The sequence below is a fragment of the Lissotriton vulgaris genome, chromosome 5, assembly GCF_964263255.1.
Source record: "Lissotriton vulgaris chromosome 5, aLisVul1.2, whole genome shotgun sequence".
NCBI lineage: Eukaryota > Metazoa > Chordata > Amphibia > Caudata > Salamandridae > Lissotriton > Lissotriton vulgaris.
Genome location: NC_141693.1, coordinates 1,761,641,573 through 1,761,663,867, shown reverse-complemented (window position 1 = coordinate 1,761,663,867; position 22,295 = coordinate 1,761,641,573). Strand labels below are relative to the sequence as shown.

Sequence of the window (22,295 nt, the reverse complement as noted above, 5' to 3'; positions counted from 1 at the left end):
CACACATCACAGAAGGAACAGATCTGCAAGTATGTAGTATGACAGGCTTGGCTTGCCTGTAAGGATTGGGTATGGCGTAGTAACTTGAGGGGGCTGTGTGTGATTTGGTTATGTGGACATGTTGTAAAAGCCTAAGTGTGGATGCAGTTAGAATGCGACGAGGGATGAAATGTTTGGGGTGTGTGTTCTGAGGCTGGTCTAGCGGTTAAAAGCTGGCACAAGGATGGAGCTGTGGCTGCAAAACATAAAGACCTAACATGGAATAAAGAATATATACCACACCAGAGTGGCCCCAGACTCATCTTTTAGGGGACCCTGCCTCCCACTAGATCATGCTGGTGTTGTGGCTGGTAGCCACATGTAATGCAGTGATGTACTGTCTTGTTGTCACTGTACACACATGAGCTGAGTTGACATGCTATAGGGCAGTGGTCTTCAAACTGCTCTGTAGAAAAAAAGATACAAGTCCGCCCCCCTCATAATTTTTCACATTTATTCTATTAAATTGGCAATGTTTAAAGAGGTCTAAACTTACTTAAACTTTGCAGTGAAGTTCAGATACCGTTTTAAACATGCATTCAAATACATGACTGCCAAACATACTATTCTGGTAAGGCAGGCCTTACTAATGTGAAAAAGTATCCAAGTTGTGATTATTAGAAATGGAGTGGGGTTATCAAAAAATATATGGAGTCCCTTCCTTTTTGACACATACTCCCAGCTGGGATATTAATGACAAAAGATGTTAGTGATGGCCCATTGAGGAGCACCTTACTGCTGCTCATATTTATTTTCCTAGTGAGGAAGCATGGAATGTTGTCTGTCTGGAAATGAAGGCCATCTGGAGAGACGATGGGGCTAGAACTAAAAGCCAAATAATGTATCTAAGTGGCACCTGGCTCGCCTCTACTTAATAAGAGTCTGCCCTTCAACTACAAAAGGCCCACGGCATTAATCTGCATAATCGCCAGCAAGAGACTTCCAGACTTTCACAAATGGCTTTAATGCAAACTCATGTAAACTTGCCAAAACACATAGGATTAAAACATGGGCGCAGTCGTACACAGAGGAGGGGAGGTGCTTACATTTGTACCCGGTGTCCAGCTCAAAGGCCCGAATGGTTCGCATCAGCCCTTCCACCAGCAGCTTAAAGCGGGGACTTTCCTGAAGACTCCTGCAAAGAAACAAACCATGTAAATGACGTCAGCAGAGGGGCTTTCAGGGGCGGGACCAATTTCAAGACCTATCAATTTCAACCACGGGTGCTTTATTATCAATTCCGGTGCCAACGAGAAGTAGATGTTTTACTTTAAAACAAATCTGAGGCAGATTATGTAAAGTTATGCCATATTCCCTTCTCCCCTGGCGAAAACGACTATATCCATTAAAATAAAAAAAATACCGTCAACATTTTAAATTTAAAATAAAGTATAACCATATATAATTCGTGTCTGTGGCGCTCAAAATAAAATCAAAATTACTAGCGACCCCTACTTCATTCTTTTTTTGCGCATTCATCACACTACTAAACCCAAGTCAGAAGCTTACACGTTCACTGCGCCACCATCACTAGCCTTGCTGTAAAACAGCTAACACTTTTTAAATAAACTCAACAAGATCACGTCCTCGTTTGACAAGGATGAGCTGCTGCCATGACTTTAGGCAGGTCGTGGCAGGCAGGCAGGCCGGCCAAACCAGGAGTGAGAGTTCTTAAGGGGCGGATGTGTCATGATGTGCGCTGATCACGCCTCACCTGAAAAGACGTACAACCACAGCTGCCTTCGGGGGGATGGACAGAACGCCACCCCTAACACGAGAAGCATGCTTTTTCCGGTTTTTAGGTCGAGCATTCGAGACCTCTTGTATATACTTTAGTATATACTTATATAATAGCAGTGCTTTAAGTGGGATGAAAAAATTGGGGGGCGGGGGTCTCTCAAAGGGGTGTGGCCAATGTAATTATGGGAGTGGCTTAAAACACGTACCCTAAAAATCTGTTCCCAGCATAGTGTCGCCCGACTTGTATTTTGTTGTTTCGGTCTTACATCCAGATATACGACAACAAAAAACATCATAAACCTCATACCTACAACAAGTCAAGACTACTACCTTTGTCAATGGTGGTTAGTTGCATAAGATAAAAAAGCAGCAATTATGTCCCGTTGTATATAATATTGAAAAAGCTTCCACTTAAAGCCCTGGTGACACCACAACAATGTTGCTGCTCTGAGTTTCAAAAAGAGAAGGGAAATCCAGAGAGAAAATGACTCTCTTTGAAGGATTTCCCTTCCCCTACAAGGCTCACCTGGCTTGACGCCTTACCGTAACTTCTCCACTAGTGAGAAGTGTGCGGTGTGAGCAGCGCACAGATGTGCCTGCTGTCACTGCAGCCTGGAAAAAAACGAACCGCCTGTGCCAGGGCACAAAACAGAGCCCGATAGAGACCAGTTTCGAGGCCTCCATTAAAAATCTGCCAGTGCGCAGACCCGGCCCACCTAAAGCCCTGTAGATTAGTATATACTTATATGTGTATGTACTGTGTGGGCTCTGGAGATCAGCCCTAGGACTTGTCTGCTTACGCTGAAGGACTTTTCTTCTGATCATCAGCCTCTATTTAACTGTCTTAATAGAAAAGGACCAGCAGAGGTTAATGAAATAGCAGAATTGCTTTCTACTGAGGGACATTCTTTTTTTAAATTTTTCTGGCAACTGCCTCGATTTAACTTTCTTAGAAAGCAGAGGTCAGTAAAATACCAGAATAACTTTAGCATTCTCTAGAATACAGCCTATAGAAATGGTCTTCCTCGAGGACCCGTAGACCATAATATTTTTTTCAAACCTTGTATTTTCATAGATATGGTCACAGAAGGCCCTGATTTTATATCAAAACAGAGCTTTGGACTATACCATTTCCAGCTGAAAGGCTATACTTCTCTCCGTGCTGATGTGTCACACAGTTTGGTGCTTACTTTCCCTCCATGTTAAAGAACAGTAGATTTTTCAGGACCCAGGCTAATGTGCTGCATAGCGAAATACATATAAGGTCCCAAAGGCGAGACCGATTGCATTGCAAATGCTTGTTTTTTTTACTTTGTTGGTTCCTGTGCTGTTGATGGTGGTGGAAACTGGTCGGGCATTGAGCCAACCCTTGGCCACACTATTAGATTGCACAATCTTTCCTTGTCTTGGCAAACCAGGTCAGAAGATCTCATAATGCCCTACCTTTTAAAGATCCAGAATGCCATGGTATTGTAGAAAGAGGGAGGCATTGCAGGATATAAAAGAGGCAGAATGTCCCAACCCCATCCCATGAAGGCTGACAATCAGGAATGGAGTGAAGTAAAAGAGAGAAAGATAATAGGGGGCAAGACCCTGGAGAAGACATCCTTCTATAACCCACTCCTGTCTGGCATTCTGGGAGAAAAACCAAGACTGGCAAGAGGAGTACTGACTTGCTCCCTCTTTTCCAGGTTCCTGGCTTCTTCAACTGGCACGCCCTAAGAGAACCTCAGTAAGGGGACAAGACAATATAACCGTAATTACGACCGGAGAGAGAAATCCCCTGCATTATCACAGGGACTGAAAGTGGGGGAATGGAAATTGAAAACCCAGATCATCACAACGAACTGAAAAAGGAAAAAGATTGTGTCCAGCTTCTCTTTCAATCCACCATTACTTGACACATTGCACAAACTATCACTTCCTTTGGTCAGCTTCAGAATACCTTTAGTTTTAAATTCAACTTTTGGTTTCGAGTTTAAATTCATTCATGTAATAGATCAGTGAAATCTCATATCATTATGTAACACATCACCCGTCCTCCCTTCTTAGCAACAGAACCAAACATACCTTCCTCCAAATGGAAAATGGTTTTATTAATTATCTTATAGTATGTTGCTCTCATTTCATGCCTAAAAAAACAGTGTTACTACATTGTTTAGGGGGGGGAGGGGGGTACGGTCAAGAGATTTTTGACAATTTACCAAATGTATCTAGCGAAGAGGATGAAGTTACGCCAAGCTTTAATAAACTGAAATTGCTGTTAAAAACATTCTGGAGCCATACCATTATTTTATGAGACAACACAGGGATAACAAATCTGTAGAAGATTAAATTACTGATCTAGGCAGGTTAGCCTCTGTTTCATTTTGTCTAGAAATCTGAAGAGAGAATTTGTGATCAATTCATGTTAAAATGCAGATCCAATAAAATCAGAGAAACTGTGACTCAAGGATAACCCAAATTTAAATGAGTTCCTTAAAATAGCTAAAACTGTTGAACATTCCTTAGAGTGCATGCTGGAATTTCGCTAAATGAAATTTTTGTTTCTCTGTACAAAGCATAGGTTCCAAAGTCGGTAAGTGTTGAAACTTCACATCGGTACATGAAATAAAGGTACCTGTAGTCGTCAGTGACACTTGGCAAATTCCCTAAAACATCCTGCATTAGCATTTCGGGCAATTTTTTTGTTAGAAAGAGTTTCTCTGCAAAATGTTGCAGAATCCGGAGTTTCAAATATAACATATCAGAAATTTCTATAATGAAAATGAGGATATTGTGCTGCAAGTAGTAAATGGTGTTGACTGCATTATTAAACAAACTTTGGAGTATCCAATCGATTTAGTAATGTTTAATGGTATTAATGTATCAATCATGGATTCTGGTGTTCAGCTAATTTTTCCAGACACTGACTATGCAATGTATTTTGAAGGGAAGATTCATCTGTTAAAACCAGATGCCACTCCATATAGCGGCGGAGTCGAGCCTAAAGATCTGATTATTTCTATGCTAACAATGAGTTCAGAAGTAGTGTGTAAAAGAAGATACCATATTGAGTTGGCCACATCAAAAACCCTTGGAAATTATTTTCAGATCCCAATGCAACTTCACAAGTTTTGTGGCACAGTTTAGATAGCTTTCCAGAGACATTGCTTGTTGAATTTCCTGAATATTCTCTGCTAAAATTGCGTGTGTGCAAAGCAATGTGCATCACATATGTTTAGAAAAATGCTGTGCCTCTAGCTTTTAAGGTTCGAAATATTCTACGTAGATTGCAGAATGCTGTGAAGAGGGAGATTGTACATTGTGTGAGGAAGGAATAATTGAGACGGTGGCCTCTGAGTGGTTGGTGGCAGTGGTGGTAGATACTATTAATAGCGGCAAGATCAGATTGTGTGTTTATCTAAGACAGTTATATAAGGTAGTAATGGAAGATAGATTCCATCTCCCGAACTTCACCAAAATAGTAACCTTATGAACAGCTGCAATGTTTTTTCACTACCTTATATCAGCTTGCCACCAGATTCGTTTCAGTGAAGATTTTAAGTCCCTAACCTCCTTTATAACCCCTTACAGGAGATAAAGGTTTAACAGAAGGCCTTATAGATCATGCTCAGCAGCTACAGTTTTCCAAAGGCTGATGACCAGTTTGTTGGATGATTTGTCTGGTGTGAAATTCTTTCAAGATGACATATTTTCACCAACACTCAGTAGGAGAACATAAGAAACGTCAAGGAAGTGTTGAAATCTTTTAAGAGCGAGGCAAGTTAAAAGCAAACAAATGTAAATTTTGCTCTTGATAATTGGTACATTTGGGTCATGTAGTGTCTGTAGATTGTGTGCGTCCCAAAGATGAGCAGGTGAAAACTATTCTGGAGTTGCCCAGTCCAAGAAAAAAAGAGGTGAAACGATTTTTAGGCATGGCAGTGTTTTACTCAAGGTTCATTCCTTGATTTTACTAAAAAAAGGAAAAGTCTTCTCATGGAAATTAGAGTGTCAGAAGGAATTTGTTGACATAAAAGAAAGTCTTACTACAGCCCAGAACTTGAAAAGTTTCAATTCGGGGTTATCTTGCTGCGAGATTACAGATGCCACTGTGGAATTTTAGTTTACAAGCTGAACATCATCTGCGCCAGCTTGTCACCCACGTACAATGTGCACGACAGCCATTTTAGGTATCATGGTCTCCCTGTCCACGATCGATCGCCAGCGCGCTCCTCTGACCCTGCAAGCATCCTCCGCGCACCCTGGCTCCCCCCTCCCTCCCTCCCATGAGCATAACCCTTCTCCCCCTGCATGACCCTGTCCTTGGGGGTCACGCTCGCGCCTGACCAACACCCCCTCTCCTTCCATGAATACCCCTCTGTTGATAAACCATCCCTCCGCGCTCGAATTGTCCACGCGGCATGAATACCACTCCTTTGATGACCCCTTCCCCCGAGTCCAACTGTCCACACAGGTCCGAGGCCATCGCCTAAGCCGGAAGATACCATTTACTGCCCCTTATTGTATGGAGTCGCTCCTCTTCAAAGGACCCACTATTGATCATGGCCTCCCCACCCCATGGGATACGATCAGGCGCACACATCCTAAGAATCGGCGGAACACTCAGCCGCGTGATAACCCCCTCCTGTTATCAGCAGGGTGAGGACCTCTATTGTGGATGTATGTGGGGGTGGGTTTGACACAAGGATTATGGGGATGTCATTTCATAAGTTTAAAGAGTCCTTTATGCAATAAAGAATGCCGACATGTCATAAACCAGGATATAAGAGGGCAGGCCTCAGAGAGGCTGTTAGAGCACCTCGAGACGATACCTTGTTGTCTGATCTGATGTGTTCTGCTCCGTCGGAATAAAACTTCTGTTTCCTGCCTTCTGGTCTCCGGCGCCTGCCTCATTGCTTGGTAATTTGAATGGTACAAAGGCGGTTAGCGCCGGGCAAATCTTGAAGAAGGTCATAGCCTTACCCTTTTTCCACAATTGGCGTCCTAAAGCGTGGGGCCCATCAGCGACACGTGGATCCAGTGGGAGAGGTCCCGACGACAGAGTGAACGACTGCAACGATCGGGAGAGCTCGTGTCCGATAGACCCTCGTCTGACAGCCGATCATCCGACCTTCACTAGTTCCGAACAGACCTCTCTCGAGTGATCTACGGTCCTGACTGGGAACCATCAGGATTGCCACGAACATCGCGAAGAATAGAGGACGATCGGGCGCTGGATTCGGAAGACAGGAAACCGTCCATGCGGTCCGGGTAAGGTCGTGTAAACACGACAAATTGAGAAATGATTGTTTGATTTGGATAATACTAGTATTACGCTTTGTTGATCCCTCTGGAGATTCACCGTCTGCAAACGGAGAAACAACAGGCTCTCTCTTTGCAAACAGTGAAGGATAGGTAACGCAGACTTTTGTCCCCATTGTAATCCGTCGTGCCTATCTTCCTCCCCCACTGTTTTCCCGAACTGTCGTTCGTGGATTGTTGTCTGGAGATTCTGTCTGCAAACAGGGAAGAACAAGGTCTCTCTTTGCAGGTAGAAAAAGAGTGGGTAACGCAAACCTTTAACACGTCGTACCCACTTATTCTCCCCACTGATTGTTTGATTGACCGAACATTGATTGTTCGATATTGGTTCTTTTGAGGTATTCACCGCCTGCAAACAACGGAGAATAGAAATATTCCGTCTGGTCTTTGCCCGCCGTGATAAGATAGGTAGTGCAGACCTTTGTCCCCGTTGTAACCCGTCATGCCTATCTTCTCCCCACTGATTGGTAGCCTGTTCAGCCCGGACCGCTTATTAGAGATGAACCATCCAGCCCCACTGGAAGGCACCCCTAATAAGGACATGTTCACCAAGCATGGACTAGTCGCTATTGCCTATACTAGGTTATGGCATAAATACACAAAAACGGACCTCAAAATTCAGTGGCCACTGATAGGTTCCTTTGATGAGCATAAAATAAAAACATTAGAAATAGCGCTGCAGAAAAATAAGACTACGCCCACTATGCTCGATAGTATCGGCATGTGGCGCAAAGAAACGGAACAACGAAGAAAAAGAGAAGAAGCAAAAATAGGGAAAGAATTACGAAAGGCAGCCCACCTAGCCGCTAAGCAATTAGAAGAAGAAATAAAGGAAAGAAAGGAAGCTACAGAAAACCAAGAATCAGGGTCGACAGGTCAATGTCCTGTTAGGACCCCCTCTGCGCTCTACCCTGAATTGCCCTCCAAATAGCGGGCGAACGATGAGTTACTGCTAGGTCCCCCAATCATCTACATGCCCCCTGCCAACAACACCTGCAGGCCCTGAGTGCGAGCGAGAACGGCCTTAGCGCTAGTGCACCAGCCCTCACGGCCTCCGCACCAGCCACATTAGCAGCACCACCAGATGCCCCCGAGGTTAGCGAGCACCCACCAGCCAGACCAAACAGGTTGAGCAAAGATGAGCGGGATGGGATTGACAAAATAGCAAAGACACTAGTGGAACGAAGGGAGAGCGAAGAATACACAATGAACATGTATAACTCGCATGCCGACAGCCACAGACGGCATTTCATTTTGCGATTCAGCTACCACACCCTGAACGCATATGAGGATAGGTATCAAAGTAAGGGCCCCGCTAAACTGACAACGCTGTATAGGAAGATTGATGTTGGAGATGGGACTGAATGTGAGGCGACGGAGCTCTTCATGCAGACGCTTGAGGTCTTCCGCCACCTCACGGAACAAAAACCAGAAGCCAAGGTTACAGTCCCTGAAACGACCTCCGTAAAAGTAGCCAACACTATGATGCCCATCAGAGAAGCGGCCCCATACTGGATTCCGCCACGTGGTCTGGGAACAAACGATGATATTAATCACGCAGATGCAAAAGGGAGGGTTGTGTACAATTGGGTTTACCAACCATGGGACCGACAAGATATCCTAACTTTTAGACAAACTCTGCCCGATCTAAGAAAGAACCGGACAGCATTCTATACCGAATTGGGCACAGCCTTGGGTTCGACGATAATGACTTTAGCGGACATTGACTTGTTTTTCGGGTTATGCCTGCCAGCTGACGTGTGGAAGCAAATCCGGAAGGCTGACCACACAGATCTGTTTGGACATACCTGGGAGCAACTCAGTGAACTAGATAGACAGCGAGAGCCTGGAAGGAAACCAGTAAAGGACATATTAGAACTCCCCGACAAATTAGTTCAGAAGTTAAAGACACTGATCCCAGAGAAAAAGGTAGATTGGTCGATAGTCACGGCCTGTCGTCAGAAACCCCAAGAAGATGTATCAGAATACTTCTCCCGATTCGAGACGGTGTTCTCCGACTACAGTGGCCAAGACATGACCACCGCAACCGGACAACACCTGTTCGTACAAAACTATGTGAAGGGCCTATCACAGGAGGTCTCCCAAAAATTGCAGACGAGTGAGAGTAGTTGGGGGGCCTCCAAACCCGCAGCTATCCTTCAGATGGCTCAGTATTACGAGCACCAGAAGAATGAGAATGATAGGGCGTCCGAGAAAAAGAAGAAAGATTTGAAAGAAAGGGTGATGATAGCCCAGATACAAGGTATAGCGGTCGGACGGGAACCCCAAAGGGGGAACTACCAATCGACCATCCCTAGAAATCCCCCTTCTAAAGATCACACCCTAACACCCCACACTGGATGTAGAGACATTAGCGATGACCAATGTGCCTTCTGCAAAGGATTCGGCCATTGGAAATCCCAGTGTCCGGTTCTGCTAGAGACGAACAGAAATAGGGACCCCAAGGATGTAGCGGGTGGACCGAGAAATAGGGGACAAGGACGAGGGCACACAAACGACACCAACAATGACAGATCAGGGAGATCGAACACATTTGACCGCCCCCGACAGAACCAGTATCAACTATCCGACGGTGAGAATGCCCCCGATTTTGCATAGGACTGCCAGGGGCAAGGGAGGGATCCAGTCGAGCTCTATGTTGACCAGCAAGGTCCTTATGTCACTGCTAAGGTCCTGGGTACAGAGTCTCCATTTTTGGTAGACACTGGGGCGACACGTAGTGTGTTATCAAAACGACTGATTCCAAGGGCACCCTTGTCTGGCTCACACATTACATCAATAGGTTTCGATGGGACGCCCTCCACTAACCCCCTGTCGGTACCCGTCACCTTTGACCTAGAAAGCAACACCACTGATACAACATTTCTGCTCTCCTCCAACTCCCCTGACGCCATTATGGGCATTGACTTACTGAAGCATTTTCGAGCTACCATTAGGTGTTCCCCGGATGGAGTCCGAGTCATCCTGTACGACAACCCAGACTTACCCAAATCCTGCCCTGCACGACACATGTGCCCCATAACTGATGCTGACCTGTCCTTGCTTGATACCCTACCTCCGTACCTATGGGCCAAAAATGACTCTGATGTGGGACGAATGACGATTGACCCTATTCATATAACTGAGACAGGACGCTATGCTCCCGAAACTCCCGCAGTATCGGATATCGCCCGAGGGTGAGAAGGCACTGGTAGCGATCATTCAGTCTCTGGTAGATGCAGGGGTGGTCGAAGAAGTGGTTAGCAATATCTGCAACAGCCCTATCCTACCCATTGTCAAGAAGCAAGGCGAGGGAGATGAGAAAGCGTACCGCTTCATCATCGACCTGCGAGAGATCAACAAAGTGGTTGTACCCCAATACCCCGTAGTCTCAGATATCACCACCATTCTGACCCTCATCCCGTCCACTGCCACCACCTTCACTGTTATCGACCTCAAGAATGCGTTTTTCTCTATCCCCATCCATCCAGACAGCCGTTATTTCTTCTGCTTCACCCTGAAATCCCGCTCGTACCGATTTTGTAGAGCTCCCCAGGGGTACACTGAAAGTCCCAGTATTTACAGCCAGGCCCTCAAAAGACAGCTGGACGCGGTCCAGCTACCGGATGGAGTGGTATTGATCTAATATGTCGATGATATCCTTTTGGCAGCCGACACCACCCCACTTGCAATCACGGCCACTGTTCAACTCCTACACTTTCTTGCAGAAAATGGCCACAAGGTTTCCAAAAAGAAATTGCAGTTCTGCCAGCCACAAGTGACATACCTAGGCCATCTCCTGTCCTAAGAAGGGAGGAAACTCACACCCGACCGAATGCAAACCATCCTAGACACCCCCGTCCCAAAAACACAAAAGCAAGTCCGCTCTTTGGTTGGCCTAACCTCTTTTTGCAGACAATGGTTACCCAATTTCAGCCTCATTGTAAAACCCCTACTTGCCCTGTTGGCCAAAGACGCCCCCCTTCCCGCTCCCTTGGACCCCTGAGTGTCAAGCATCCTTTAAGGAATTACGAGATGCCCTCTGTTCAGCGCCCGTCCTGGGAACCCCGGATTACTCCAAACCCTTCTCCCTTTTCACCCACGAAAGGGAGGGGTGTGCATTGTCGGTCCTGACTCAGTCTATAGGTCCAAAGCAGCGCCCTTGTGCCTACTTCTCCGCCACTCTTGATCCTGTAGCCAGAGCTTTGCCTGCCTGCCTTCGAGCAGTAGCTGCCGCTGCTGTCTCTATCCGTCAGAGCGAGGGAATCGTACTTTCCAACTCCCTCACTGTGTTAGTGCCCCATGCTGTCGACACCCTTCTGAACCAAACCAAGACTCAACATTTGACTAGCGCACGACTGACAGGGTACGAATTGACGCTACTTGCACCCCACATCACACTAAAGAGATGCACGACTTTTAATCCTGCCACATTGTTGCCCCTGCCAGAAAATGACCCAGACGTTCCTCCCATACACGACTGTGTGACCCTCACGGACGAACAAACTAGGAGTAGAGTTGACCTCCGAGATACCGCTTTCACTGACCCCGATGGAGAGCTATGGGTAGATGGCTCATGCATCAAACTCCCAGATGGCACCACTTCAGCTGCCTATGCAGTAACGACAGCCCGAACAGTAGTTGAGACAGCCCGCATCCCACAACGATCTGCCCAGGCAGCAGAGCTGATAGCCCTCACACGAGCATGCATCATAGCCACGGGGACCACCGCGAACGTATATACAGACAGCCAGTATGCCTTCGGGGTGGTTCACCATTTTGGGCTCCTGTGGAGGGAAAGGGGATTCCTGACGTCCCACGGCACCCCCATCCTTCACGGAGATCTGGTTTCTGCCCTGATTGAAGCGGTTCTACTCCCCAAACGACTAGCAGTGATCAAATGCCAGGCACACAAGAAGGTGACAGACTTAGTCGGACAAGGGAATGCACTAGCCGACATCACTGCACGAACCACAGCTGAGAATAGGACGGTGACACGCATGTATGTGACCAGGTCACAAGCAGAAAAATGGACTGACGCAAGAGAAATGATCAGAGACATCCAGTCGGCCAGCACCCCTCACGAACTGACTAAGTGGGCAGGGATGGGTTTGAAGGATGATGAGGGCTGCTGGCGAACAAAAGATGCAAACAAATGGTTGCTGCCTGACTCATAACTGATCCCCATACTGACGATGGCTCATTCCCCCGCACACATAGGATCTGCACCCATGATCGAACTCATTTCCAAAGTCTGGCACAACGACAAAATCCCCGACTCAGCCAGACGCCTAGTCCAGCAGTGCCTTATCTGTCTGCAACACAACCCTGGGAAAGGAACTGTGGTACCCCGGGGAGGGTTTGGGACCCCCAATCACCCCTTTGAGGTCCTCCAGATGGATTACATCCAGCTGGAGAGATGTCAGGGCTTGAAGTATGTACTGGTCATTGTATGTGCCTTCAGCAAATGGGTAGAGGCCTATCCAACCCGTGACAACACTGCCATGACTACTGCCAAAGTACTACTGAAAGAATTCTTTCCTCGCTATGGCCTTTGTCGAATTTTATGGAGCGACAATGGCCCCCACTTCATAGCTGAGGTTATCCAACTAATCCTGAAGGGATTGGGGGTGAAACAGAGATTTCACGCAGTCTTCCACCCCCAATCCGCCGGCCTGGTGGAACGCCATAATGCCACACTGAAGTTGAAATTGTCAAAAATAGTGGCCACCACCGGACTTAAATGGCCAGATGCCCTCCCACTGGCCTTGCTATCGATGCGCTCCACTCCCACCAAACACCATTTGACCCCCTACGAGGTTGTATTCGGGCGACCGATGAACCTCTGGACTGCTCCCAAACCAACCTCCATTCATGACGTCCCGGACGTCCTACTGTCTGATTATTTGTGCAAGTTAACTAAAACGTTGTCTGTCATTCATCAACAGGTGCAGCAGGCCATCTCCGATGCTTCCAGGGGCCCAGGCCACGACATCCAACCGGGGGACTTCGTTCTAATCCGAAACTTCCAACGGACCAAGAGCTTGGAACCCCGGTGGACGGGCCCCTGGCAAGTGCTAATCACCACACGTACGGCGCTTCGAGTGGAGGGGAAGAGGCACTGGCTGCACGCACACCACTGCCGGAAGGTCTCCGCGACCCTGGCCACGACAGAAAACATCAACACCCAAGAAGAGCTCCTGAACAAAGATCGACCAACATTGAACTGTTATCCCGATACTGAGGCACTTGAACTTGCAAAATTCTCTGATCCCACTGTGCCAACCAGAGAAGGGTATTTCCTGCGTCCAAAGGAGGGAGCTTCGGCTAAGTAGGCCACGGACTAAGTTGAATCTCAGAACGGTGACCTAAACACAACCAAGGGTTACCGGGAGAGAAGTTAAACGAAGTCTGTGGTTCTGCCCGCTACCAAGCACCTTGAAGATGATGGTAGCGCCAGATAAGAAGATGATGGAAGCGCCAGATAAGAAGATGATGGAAGCAACAGGAAATACCCACTATAGGAACCCAAAGACTGACAATTTGCACAAATCGAAGACAATCGCCCTCTTTATTGTCTTCCTCTTTTGCCTCCTCCTCATGACCTCCTTCTGGATCCTGGAGGAAAGCACACCGGCTCATCAAGCATTGCTGCCCACTGCACGACCAACCCCCATGAAAGAGCACACCTGATCTCCCTGTCACCTCAGCTCCGAGAAAGACGCAGGGAGTTCTGGAACAATTCCTTCGTGCAACTGTTGCACCAACACAACCTTGCTGCAAATGCCACGAACTGCTGGATCTGCGGGTTGCTCCCGCATGCCACTGGACACTCCATTCCCTTCATCCCTTCTCCTTTCTCAGTTCACGGCTCCTGCCTCGCCTGGTTGATCCTCATGCAAGAGAGCCACAAGGATAACGCCACTTCCAGTCAGACAGTGTCGCACTTCTACTCTGGGTTCTGGCTGAACAAAACCGGAAAGACCTCTGCTCCCCTGTGTCCTGCGCTCACAGGCGCCACCTTCCTTAAAGACATTCCAGCCAAAGAACGCGTCGAAGTACAGGTGCTCCACAATCCAGCTAGATCCACCTTCTCTCATCTGCGAAAACAAACTACCGCCACTCTGACTGTGGCTCTGTCTGTTATCAATGTCACGGGTCTTGTGTGTCTCGAAGGCCAGGGAACACAGCTGGTGGGTCGCAGTTCCTGCCGAATCATCAGAACATTGGACTCAGTTGATCCCCCTTCCTTCGTTGCTTCTCCAAACATGTACTTTGTGTGTGGCACCAAAGCTTACACCTGGCTCCCGAAAGGTTGGAAGGGTATTTGCTACATTGCCTTCATTCTCCCCCCCACTTATGTAGCCCCTGCTAACCATCACCGGCAGAGGCGTGCAGATGACATTGGACAAGCCGACTCCACTGGGGCACAGTTCCTGGATGCAGCAAAGGGACTCGTTCCCCTGTGGGGCCCAATGGCAAACAGCCGCGCTATCCGACACCTGACCCAGGCAATAGAAACAACGATCAACATCACGGCTGGCATCCTCGCTAACAACACGGCTGAGCTTCAGGCGGTCCGCCTTGTGACCCTTCAAAACCGTCTTGTTCTTGATGTGGTTCTAGCCGATCGAGGGGGAGCGTGCCGCATCATCGGATCTAGCTGTTGCACCTACGTGCCAGATAACTCGCCTTCAGTCTACAAAGCAATTGAACACCTCCACAGACTTTCCTCAGAGGTTCACCAAGAACAAGAAGGATGTTCACTTGGGAGCTGGTTTTGGGACACTTTGAAGGACTGGGGTTGGAGGTTGTTTTCCTTCGTACTGATACCTGTTGTGATATTATGTGGGTGTTGTTTAGGTATCCAATGTCTGCCATCTTTGTGCAGCTTCGTTTCTAACTGTATGTGCCCAAAGACTTTGGACTTCCGAAATGAGCACATGAGTCCCCTCTATGAAGTAGAAATACGTGGCCTTATGGGGATAAATCCGAACTGACAAGTTGGCGAGACATGTTAAAAGGGAGGACTGTGGAATTTTAGTTTACGAGCTGAACATCATCTGCGCCAGCTTGTCACCCACGTACAATGTGCACGACAGCCATTTTAGGTATCATGGTCTCCCTGTCCACGATCGATCGCCAGCGCGCTCCTCTGACCCTGCAAGCATCCTCCGCGCACCCTGGCTCCCCCCTCCCTCCCTCCCATGAGCATAACCCTTCTCCTCCTGCATGACCCTGTCCTTGGGGGCACGCTCGCGCCTGACCAACACCCCCTCTCCTTCCATGAATACCCCTCTGTTGATAAACCATCCCTCCGCGCTCGAATTGTCCACGCGGCATGAATACCACTCCTTTGATGACCACTTCCCCCGAGTCCAACTGTCCACACAGGTCCGAGGCCATCGCCTAAGCCGGAAGATACCATTTACTGCCCCTTATTGTATGGAGTCGCTCCTCTTCAAAGGACCCACTATTGATCATGGCCTCCCCACCCCATGGGATACGATCAGGCGCACACATCCCAAGAATCGGCGGAACACTCAGCCGCGGGATAACCCCCTCCTGTTATCAGCAGGGTGAGGACCTCTATTGTGGATGTATGTGGGGGTGGGTTTGACACAAGGATTATGGGGATGTCATTTCATAAGTTTAAAGAGTCCTTTATGCAATAAAGAATGCTGACATGTCATAAACCAGGATATAAGAGGCCAGGCCTCAGAGAGGCTGTTAGAGCACCTCGAGACGATACCTTGTTGTCTGATCTGATGTGTTCTGCTCCGTCAGAATAAAACTTCTGTTTCCTGCCTTCTGGTCTCCAGCGCCTGCCTCATTGCTTGGTAATTTGAATGGTACAAAGGCGGTTAGCGCCGGGCAAATCTTGAAGAAGGTCATAGCCTTACCCTTTTTCCACACCACTGATAAGGGAGTAAGGGCTATTTTGAAAAAGAAGCAAATGGATGGCAATCGGACCATACCTTTTGTATCAAGAGCACTTTGAGGGGCAGAAGAACAGCATTCTACCATAGAAAATGAAGATTTAGAGGTGTTCTGGGCGGTTACAATTTCCAAGAAATGTTTGTGGGGTATGAAGTTTTGCATTTTATCTGACCACAAACTACGACAAGCGGTGTTCCAAGAGAAGGGTTCGATTCTGTACCTATGCATATTTGCAAGTGGATTGTAGCACTACATGATTTTTATTTTGTGTTTTTTACACACCCTGGGTAGTTAAAAGGCGAGCAGATTGCCTTTCCAGGTTGGTTAGTCTCAGAGACCAAAAATTACAGCATTAAGAAGAGTGGTGGAAAGATTATGTGAAAATGTGTGTTTTTACTGTAGGATGTATAACTGAAGAACAGAGGCTAAGTGAGATTGAAATGATTTTTTTATTGAGCAAAGTAGGTAGATTCATTAAGTTGGGTAGAAGAGAAAAAGTAATGGAATAAACATTGTACTGATGTAGAAAAATAACAGTTGAGCTGTCAATGGAGAATGGTCTGTTATTTAGGGGGCCCAAGTGGATACCTCCTGAGAATTTGAGAAAAAAAGATGAATAGACTTAGCACACAATGGTCATCAGGAATATTTCAAACTAAAGAGAGACTGGGATGTTCATACTGGTGGCATACTGGGATGGTTCTGAAGGAGAAGAGGGCCGTCACGGACTGTGCGCATTGCAAGAATTCCAGACACCTCCTACAAATTATAGGAATCTGCCCAGTAAACCATGTGAGTACATATAATTTGATATTGTGGATCCTATTTCATTGAGAGGAATGCCTACTTACTTGTTGGTGCTGTGTATGTTTTCTCGTTGGCTCGAGGTGGATGTGGTGCAGAATAAAGCCACTATATCTGATATACATTTTCTAACTAATGTGTTTGCACATGAACGGGTTTTCTGATAATGGGGTGCAGTTAGACTCCAAAGAGGTGGCAAAGCTCCTGGAGATGAAAGGGATTGGCCATAAAAAATTTACTTCAGTTAAAAGATTTTATCAGACTTCGAAAGAAGCTATAGAGTTGGCCCAGGTTAATGGCAGGTTTTGGAAGGAGGCAGTATTCAAATGGGTGGAAAAATGCAAACTTACCCCTCACACTACAACTGGAGTAACTCCAGTTGATTTGTTTAGGTGGAAACCCCTGTTCCATGATATTTCCACCCTGGGTTCTTAAGAAATAAGGCCAAGAAGTAAAAGTCAAAAACGTGGAAAATTTCTTGAAGGTAAAGGAAATGAGAGCAAGCTGAAAGAAACGGTAACTAGCATACGCACAAAGAAAGATGTAGTGGTGAAAGTGGGTAATAGTGTGAGGTTCAACAATATCACTTCTTCTCAAAGGAAGCACATGATCCTCTCAGAGTTTTAAAGATATTCCAAGGGTCTATTAAATCAGAAAATGGTCAAATTTGGAATAACAGCAGGATTGTGGTTGAAAAAACTAGTAAAAAATAATTTTTTTGCAATAATTATTTTCTGAATTTTTTGAAGTTATTGTGTTATTTACTGTTCTTTATACGTTTTGGGTGTATATTTTTCTTATTTGTCGGACCATTGTTATTTTGTGATTTTGTTTTATTTCATTATGCAGAGGAGAGGATTTGTGATAATGTGATGCCGCTGGTGTTGCAATTTGATAAGTTGAATATGTGATGAGAACCAGTTACTGGGGAGTTGGTAGACAAAGAAAGTGAATGCAGTTTCTTTAATGAAAATCAACTGAAATGTATCTTGAAAACTCCTTCATGTTTGTTTTGTTATACTTCAACAAGACTTTACACGATCTGTTCTCCACTTGCACTTCATCTTGACTTTTCACACTTTGTTGCTTTCAAACATTTTATTTAATTGTCCCAAGCTTTAGAATACCCTTAATTCTGAGATCTGCTCCTCACTCACAATCCTAATCTTTGCATCGGTTTAAAACATTTTGTCCTTCGTAAAATCACTCCAGGAAAATTCTTTTTACCAATCTACACGTTTGTATTTACCCTGATCTCTATTTTGGCTTTTGATATTTCAAGCCTGTTCAGAATATTGAAAAATCTATATAAAGAAATTAGCATCCTTAAAGGAAAAATAAATGTGGAAGTAGAAGGTCAAAAGAATATATTGTTACATTTCTACAAGTTGCAACATGGTAGATGATCTCCTAGTACGATTATCATTAAAATAATTACTCCTCAAACTGTCCAACATTTATATCGGAGTACAATTACTAGGGCCTTCCATAAAGTCACCTCTACAGTCATGATGAACCACAGAGCATCTCGGCTTTATACAGTGGGAAGAGGTTCTTATCGCTAAGCTGTTCTATTTGTAAAACCATCTTTTCATTAGCCTAGCAAAAACATCCAAAAAGAGCATAAGTGCAGAGTGTTAGATCTGGCATCTTTTGGCGTGTTTTTGTTTCTTCTGGCCTACTGATTTTGAGTGTCTGCTGAACTTAGTTTTTGCTGGTTTTAGGACTCTGGGCACTTTACCACTGCTGACCAGTGCTAAAGTGCATGTGCTCTGTGTCTAAAACGTAATGGAACTTGGTTTCCCCATAATTGGCATGTTTAGTTTACTAATCAGTCCCTAGTACAGTACACTGTGTGTGTCCAGGGTTTGTAAATAAAATGCTACTAGTGGGCCCCCAGAACTGATTGTGATACCCACCTGAGTATCCCTTCAAACATGTCTTGGACGTACAACTGCAGAGCCTGCGTGCACAATTTTTAACTGCCATGTCGACCTGCAAGTACACCTCCTTGCCAGGCTCAAACTTTCCATTTCAGTACAAGTAAGACACCCCAACATATGCCCTAGGTAGCACCATGGGCAGGTTGCAGTGTATGTAAAAGGTGAGAGATATGGTTTTAAGTTTTACATATCCTTGTAGTGAAAACCTGCTTAACCCGTTTTTCACTACAGCAAGGACTAGCTGTCCCAGTTAGCATTGGAGCTACCTTGTAACTCTTCACAAGGGTATCGTCTTATTAGAAACGGATAGAAAATCGTAGTTTGGGGTCTCCGGACTCACAATTTAAAAGCGAATCTTTTAGTGAAGTTGGTTTTTAAATTGCAGGTCTGAAAATGCCACTTTCAGAAAGTTATGTCAAATTAGGGGTTTTGTCTTACGGGGCCAGGCTGGACATTATACATTTGTCCAGCAACCTTTAACAAAGAATTTTTTTAAATTCTTTGTTAAAGGTTGTGTTTAAACCTCGTACCAGTACAAAATGTTGCTAAAAGAGCTAATTATTTGATAAAACATAAAAGCGTTTCAATTAACTTGAAGCTTCATATTTGCTGCAAAATAAAAAACAGCATCAAAATCCGAGACCAGGCACCTTTGTCATCTCTAAAACTTTCAGAAAGTTGGCATTTTCTTACGTAACCCGTCTGTGCCTCTGCCTGTCCCTAGAATACACATCCAGGTTGGATGACATTTGGGCTTTGGGAATTCACTCTAGACAGAATTCTGCGGCCAGGCTACTTCGTCATGTACCGGAAACATCTTCCATCACAGACCGTATATGTGATCACTGGTTCAGGGTTGAGCACCGAATGAAATTTAAGGCCTTATGCTATATGTACAAGATTAAACTAGGCACAGCACCCCATTACCTTTGTTCCCTAGCACAGACACATCTTCCGACCAGTCTACTCCGCTCCTCCTCCCTAGCAAATTTCATAGTTCCCAGATTCAATCTTTCACGTATGGGCGGACGCTCATTTTTGTATCTGGCCCCAATGTTGTGGAACTCCCTACCCTCTCTTCTCCACCATGAAGCGAGCAACAAAATCTTCTGCAAAGGCCTTAAGACCTGGCTATTACACCAGTAAATTCTGTCTGCTCTGTCTGCAATTTGTCCTGGGCACCGGGAAACCTCTGGGTAGCTGTGCGCCTTATAAATGTAATATAATAATAATAATCCACAAAAGGAGCAGAGATGTGCCCTGCATATCCTGCTGGCCCATCACCAGGATGGTGGGTCTTCCTGAGCTAGAGTGGTGGGAGGAGCGGACACTTGCACCGGAGTAGAGCTGTGCCTGTCCCCCCACAAAGAGCTGCCTGCCCCGCTAGTGTCTCTGGAGCCAGGGCCAGGAAACACGGGATCTTGTGCACTACAAAGACATTTTTTTAAGTCTTCTGGCTTCAAAGGCTAAAAGGGGTATAAGTACGGTACCTCTGACACCACATGCTCAGAACACTTTTCGACTGAGGACATTCTGCCAAGAAGAAGAGCTGTTGTGCTGGCAGGAGGGACTGCCACTTTCCTGCTTGCTTTGCTGTGTTGGCATGCTGCCTGCTGCTTCTGTCTTGGAAGTGAAAGGACTGGACTTTGTTCTCTGCATCCTGCTTTCTAAAGTTCTCCAAGGGCTTGAGTTGAGCTAACCTCCTGTTGGAAGGTTTAGGGCCTTCAATGACTTCACCTGCAGAAGCTCAGCTTTTTTGCAGAGGGCCCTACTCTGCCAAGTGGTGCCAAGTCAAGTTCCTGGGCCCTTTGAAGAGAGTACTGTGCTTAACAAGAAACCAGTACATCAACTTTGAGTGTAACTTTGAAGTCGGCGACACTGACACCGCACCGCTCCCTGCACCGGAGCCGTGGCCCCCATTCAATGCAACAACCGCAACTTGCAACGTAGGGCCCCAACACCTCCGCAGCTCCACCAAAGATCCACCACAGCATGAGTCTCGAGCACCGCATCACTGTAGTCTGTGGCACGGCGCTCTGATGCGGCACCGATTGCCCTAAGGTGTGACATCAAAAACCATGAAGTCAAAAAATCGGGGTTTGACCCTCAACGCTGCATCGATCCTGCACCACCAGCGGAACCTCCCTTGCCGCAAATGCTGCATCACCTCTACTGTACCATGCACCGTCCCAGGAATCAACGGTTCAATGACTCTGGACCACCTTTAGGAACCGGCGCCTCACTAGCTTCAGTGATGCCTCACCTCTTTTGCGCAATGCACCGACCCGAGAACCAATGTGCCAATGCACATCAACAGTAAGGAAACAGCACCACACCTCCCCGGCGCCTCACTTCTTTGTCTGGTCATAGTTTCCATGGTACTGTAACCGGGTTCAGTGCGACTCCATAACCGACCCACACTCCATTGCGGTCATCCCCAAACTTTGAGATTCAACTTCATCAAGCAGGTCGTTACAGCTCCAGCCAGAACTAGTGTGTTTCCAAGCTCTATAACTGCAGATAATCTTTAAAAATGCACAACTTTACATGTGTATGATTGATTTTTGTCATTTTGGTCTTCTCTTACTCATATACATATTGGCTATTTTTCTAAACTGGTGTGGCATACTTTTGTGATGTTTTCACTGTGTTACAGTGTGAACAAATACTTTACACATTGACTCTGGGATTTAGCCTGACTGCTCTGAGCAAAGCTACCCGAGGGTGGGCAAAAGAAAACTTAGTGTGCACTACCGTTACTCTGATAGGATTGTGGGTCCCTATTTGGACAGGGTGCAATGCAAACCACTGCCAACTAGAGGCCCTATTTCTAACCCAGGGTTTCCTAACAAGCTGAAAAAGAGGGGGAGACTAAAACAAAAGGGTGATTTATTGGACCATTCTACAACATGACATGCTAACAGTGGTTGAACCTATGGCAAAAGGCTGCACCAGCATGGTTAGCAAGAATTCATACATACCTAACGCATACCTATTACTTCCATAATAAAGGATGCCCTTTGCTAGATAAACAAAGGCCAGTCTATTGATGTTCTTACGAGTGAGAAAAAGTCTCCGCAATGGGAAGATTTCAATGCAAAATTGTAGCTGCATGACGAGCTCTTCTGAACTTTCTGCATTGTTCAGTATCTATCAGTTATTTGTGAATTGAAAGAATTCATGATCCTGACTAGGAGGCACTCCACCTGTTGAATTCTGAGAATGTGATGGTGATCTTCCTCTCTCCACCTTTCTTTATTATAGAACAAACGTTACTCAACTTGTTCACTTTATAATCTTCCCACAAATTATATTTTACCCATCATCACACTATCCTGTTTTAATTGCTAACTAGATTTGAATATTTTCATGATACCTACATAAAGTACATGGATATTATATAATAAATGAATGTGATTTAGGTGAGTTGGTATATTTTTTAAATTTGCCGAGAAATGTATGTTTGTGTATCTGTAACAGATTTTACTTCGGCTTCTATTCAATTTTCAGTAAACCTATAAT

At 45.8% G+C, this 22,295-nt stretch overlaps 1 protein-coding gene across 11 annotated transcripts in view; it reads right to left on the bottom strand.

The window, feature by feature from the left end:
* BRCA1 (BRCA1 DNA repair associated) overlaps nt 1–22,295 on the bottom strand; it is a 510,976-nt gene that overhangs the window by 372,242 nt on the left and 116,439 nt on the right. For all 11 annotated transcript variants that reach the window (XR_015296056.1, XR_015296057.1, XM_086924044.1 and 8 more), the window contains one exon: nt 1,086–1,174. Coding sequence is in view for 9 of the 11 variants with exons in the window: in XM_086924044.1 (XP_086780170.1) it covers nt 1,086–1,174 (89 nt within the window). In the remaining 2 variants the exon portion in view is untranslated. The remainder of the gene's footprint in view (nt 1–1,085; nt 1,175–22,295) is intronic.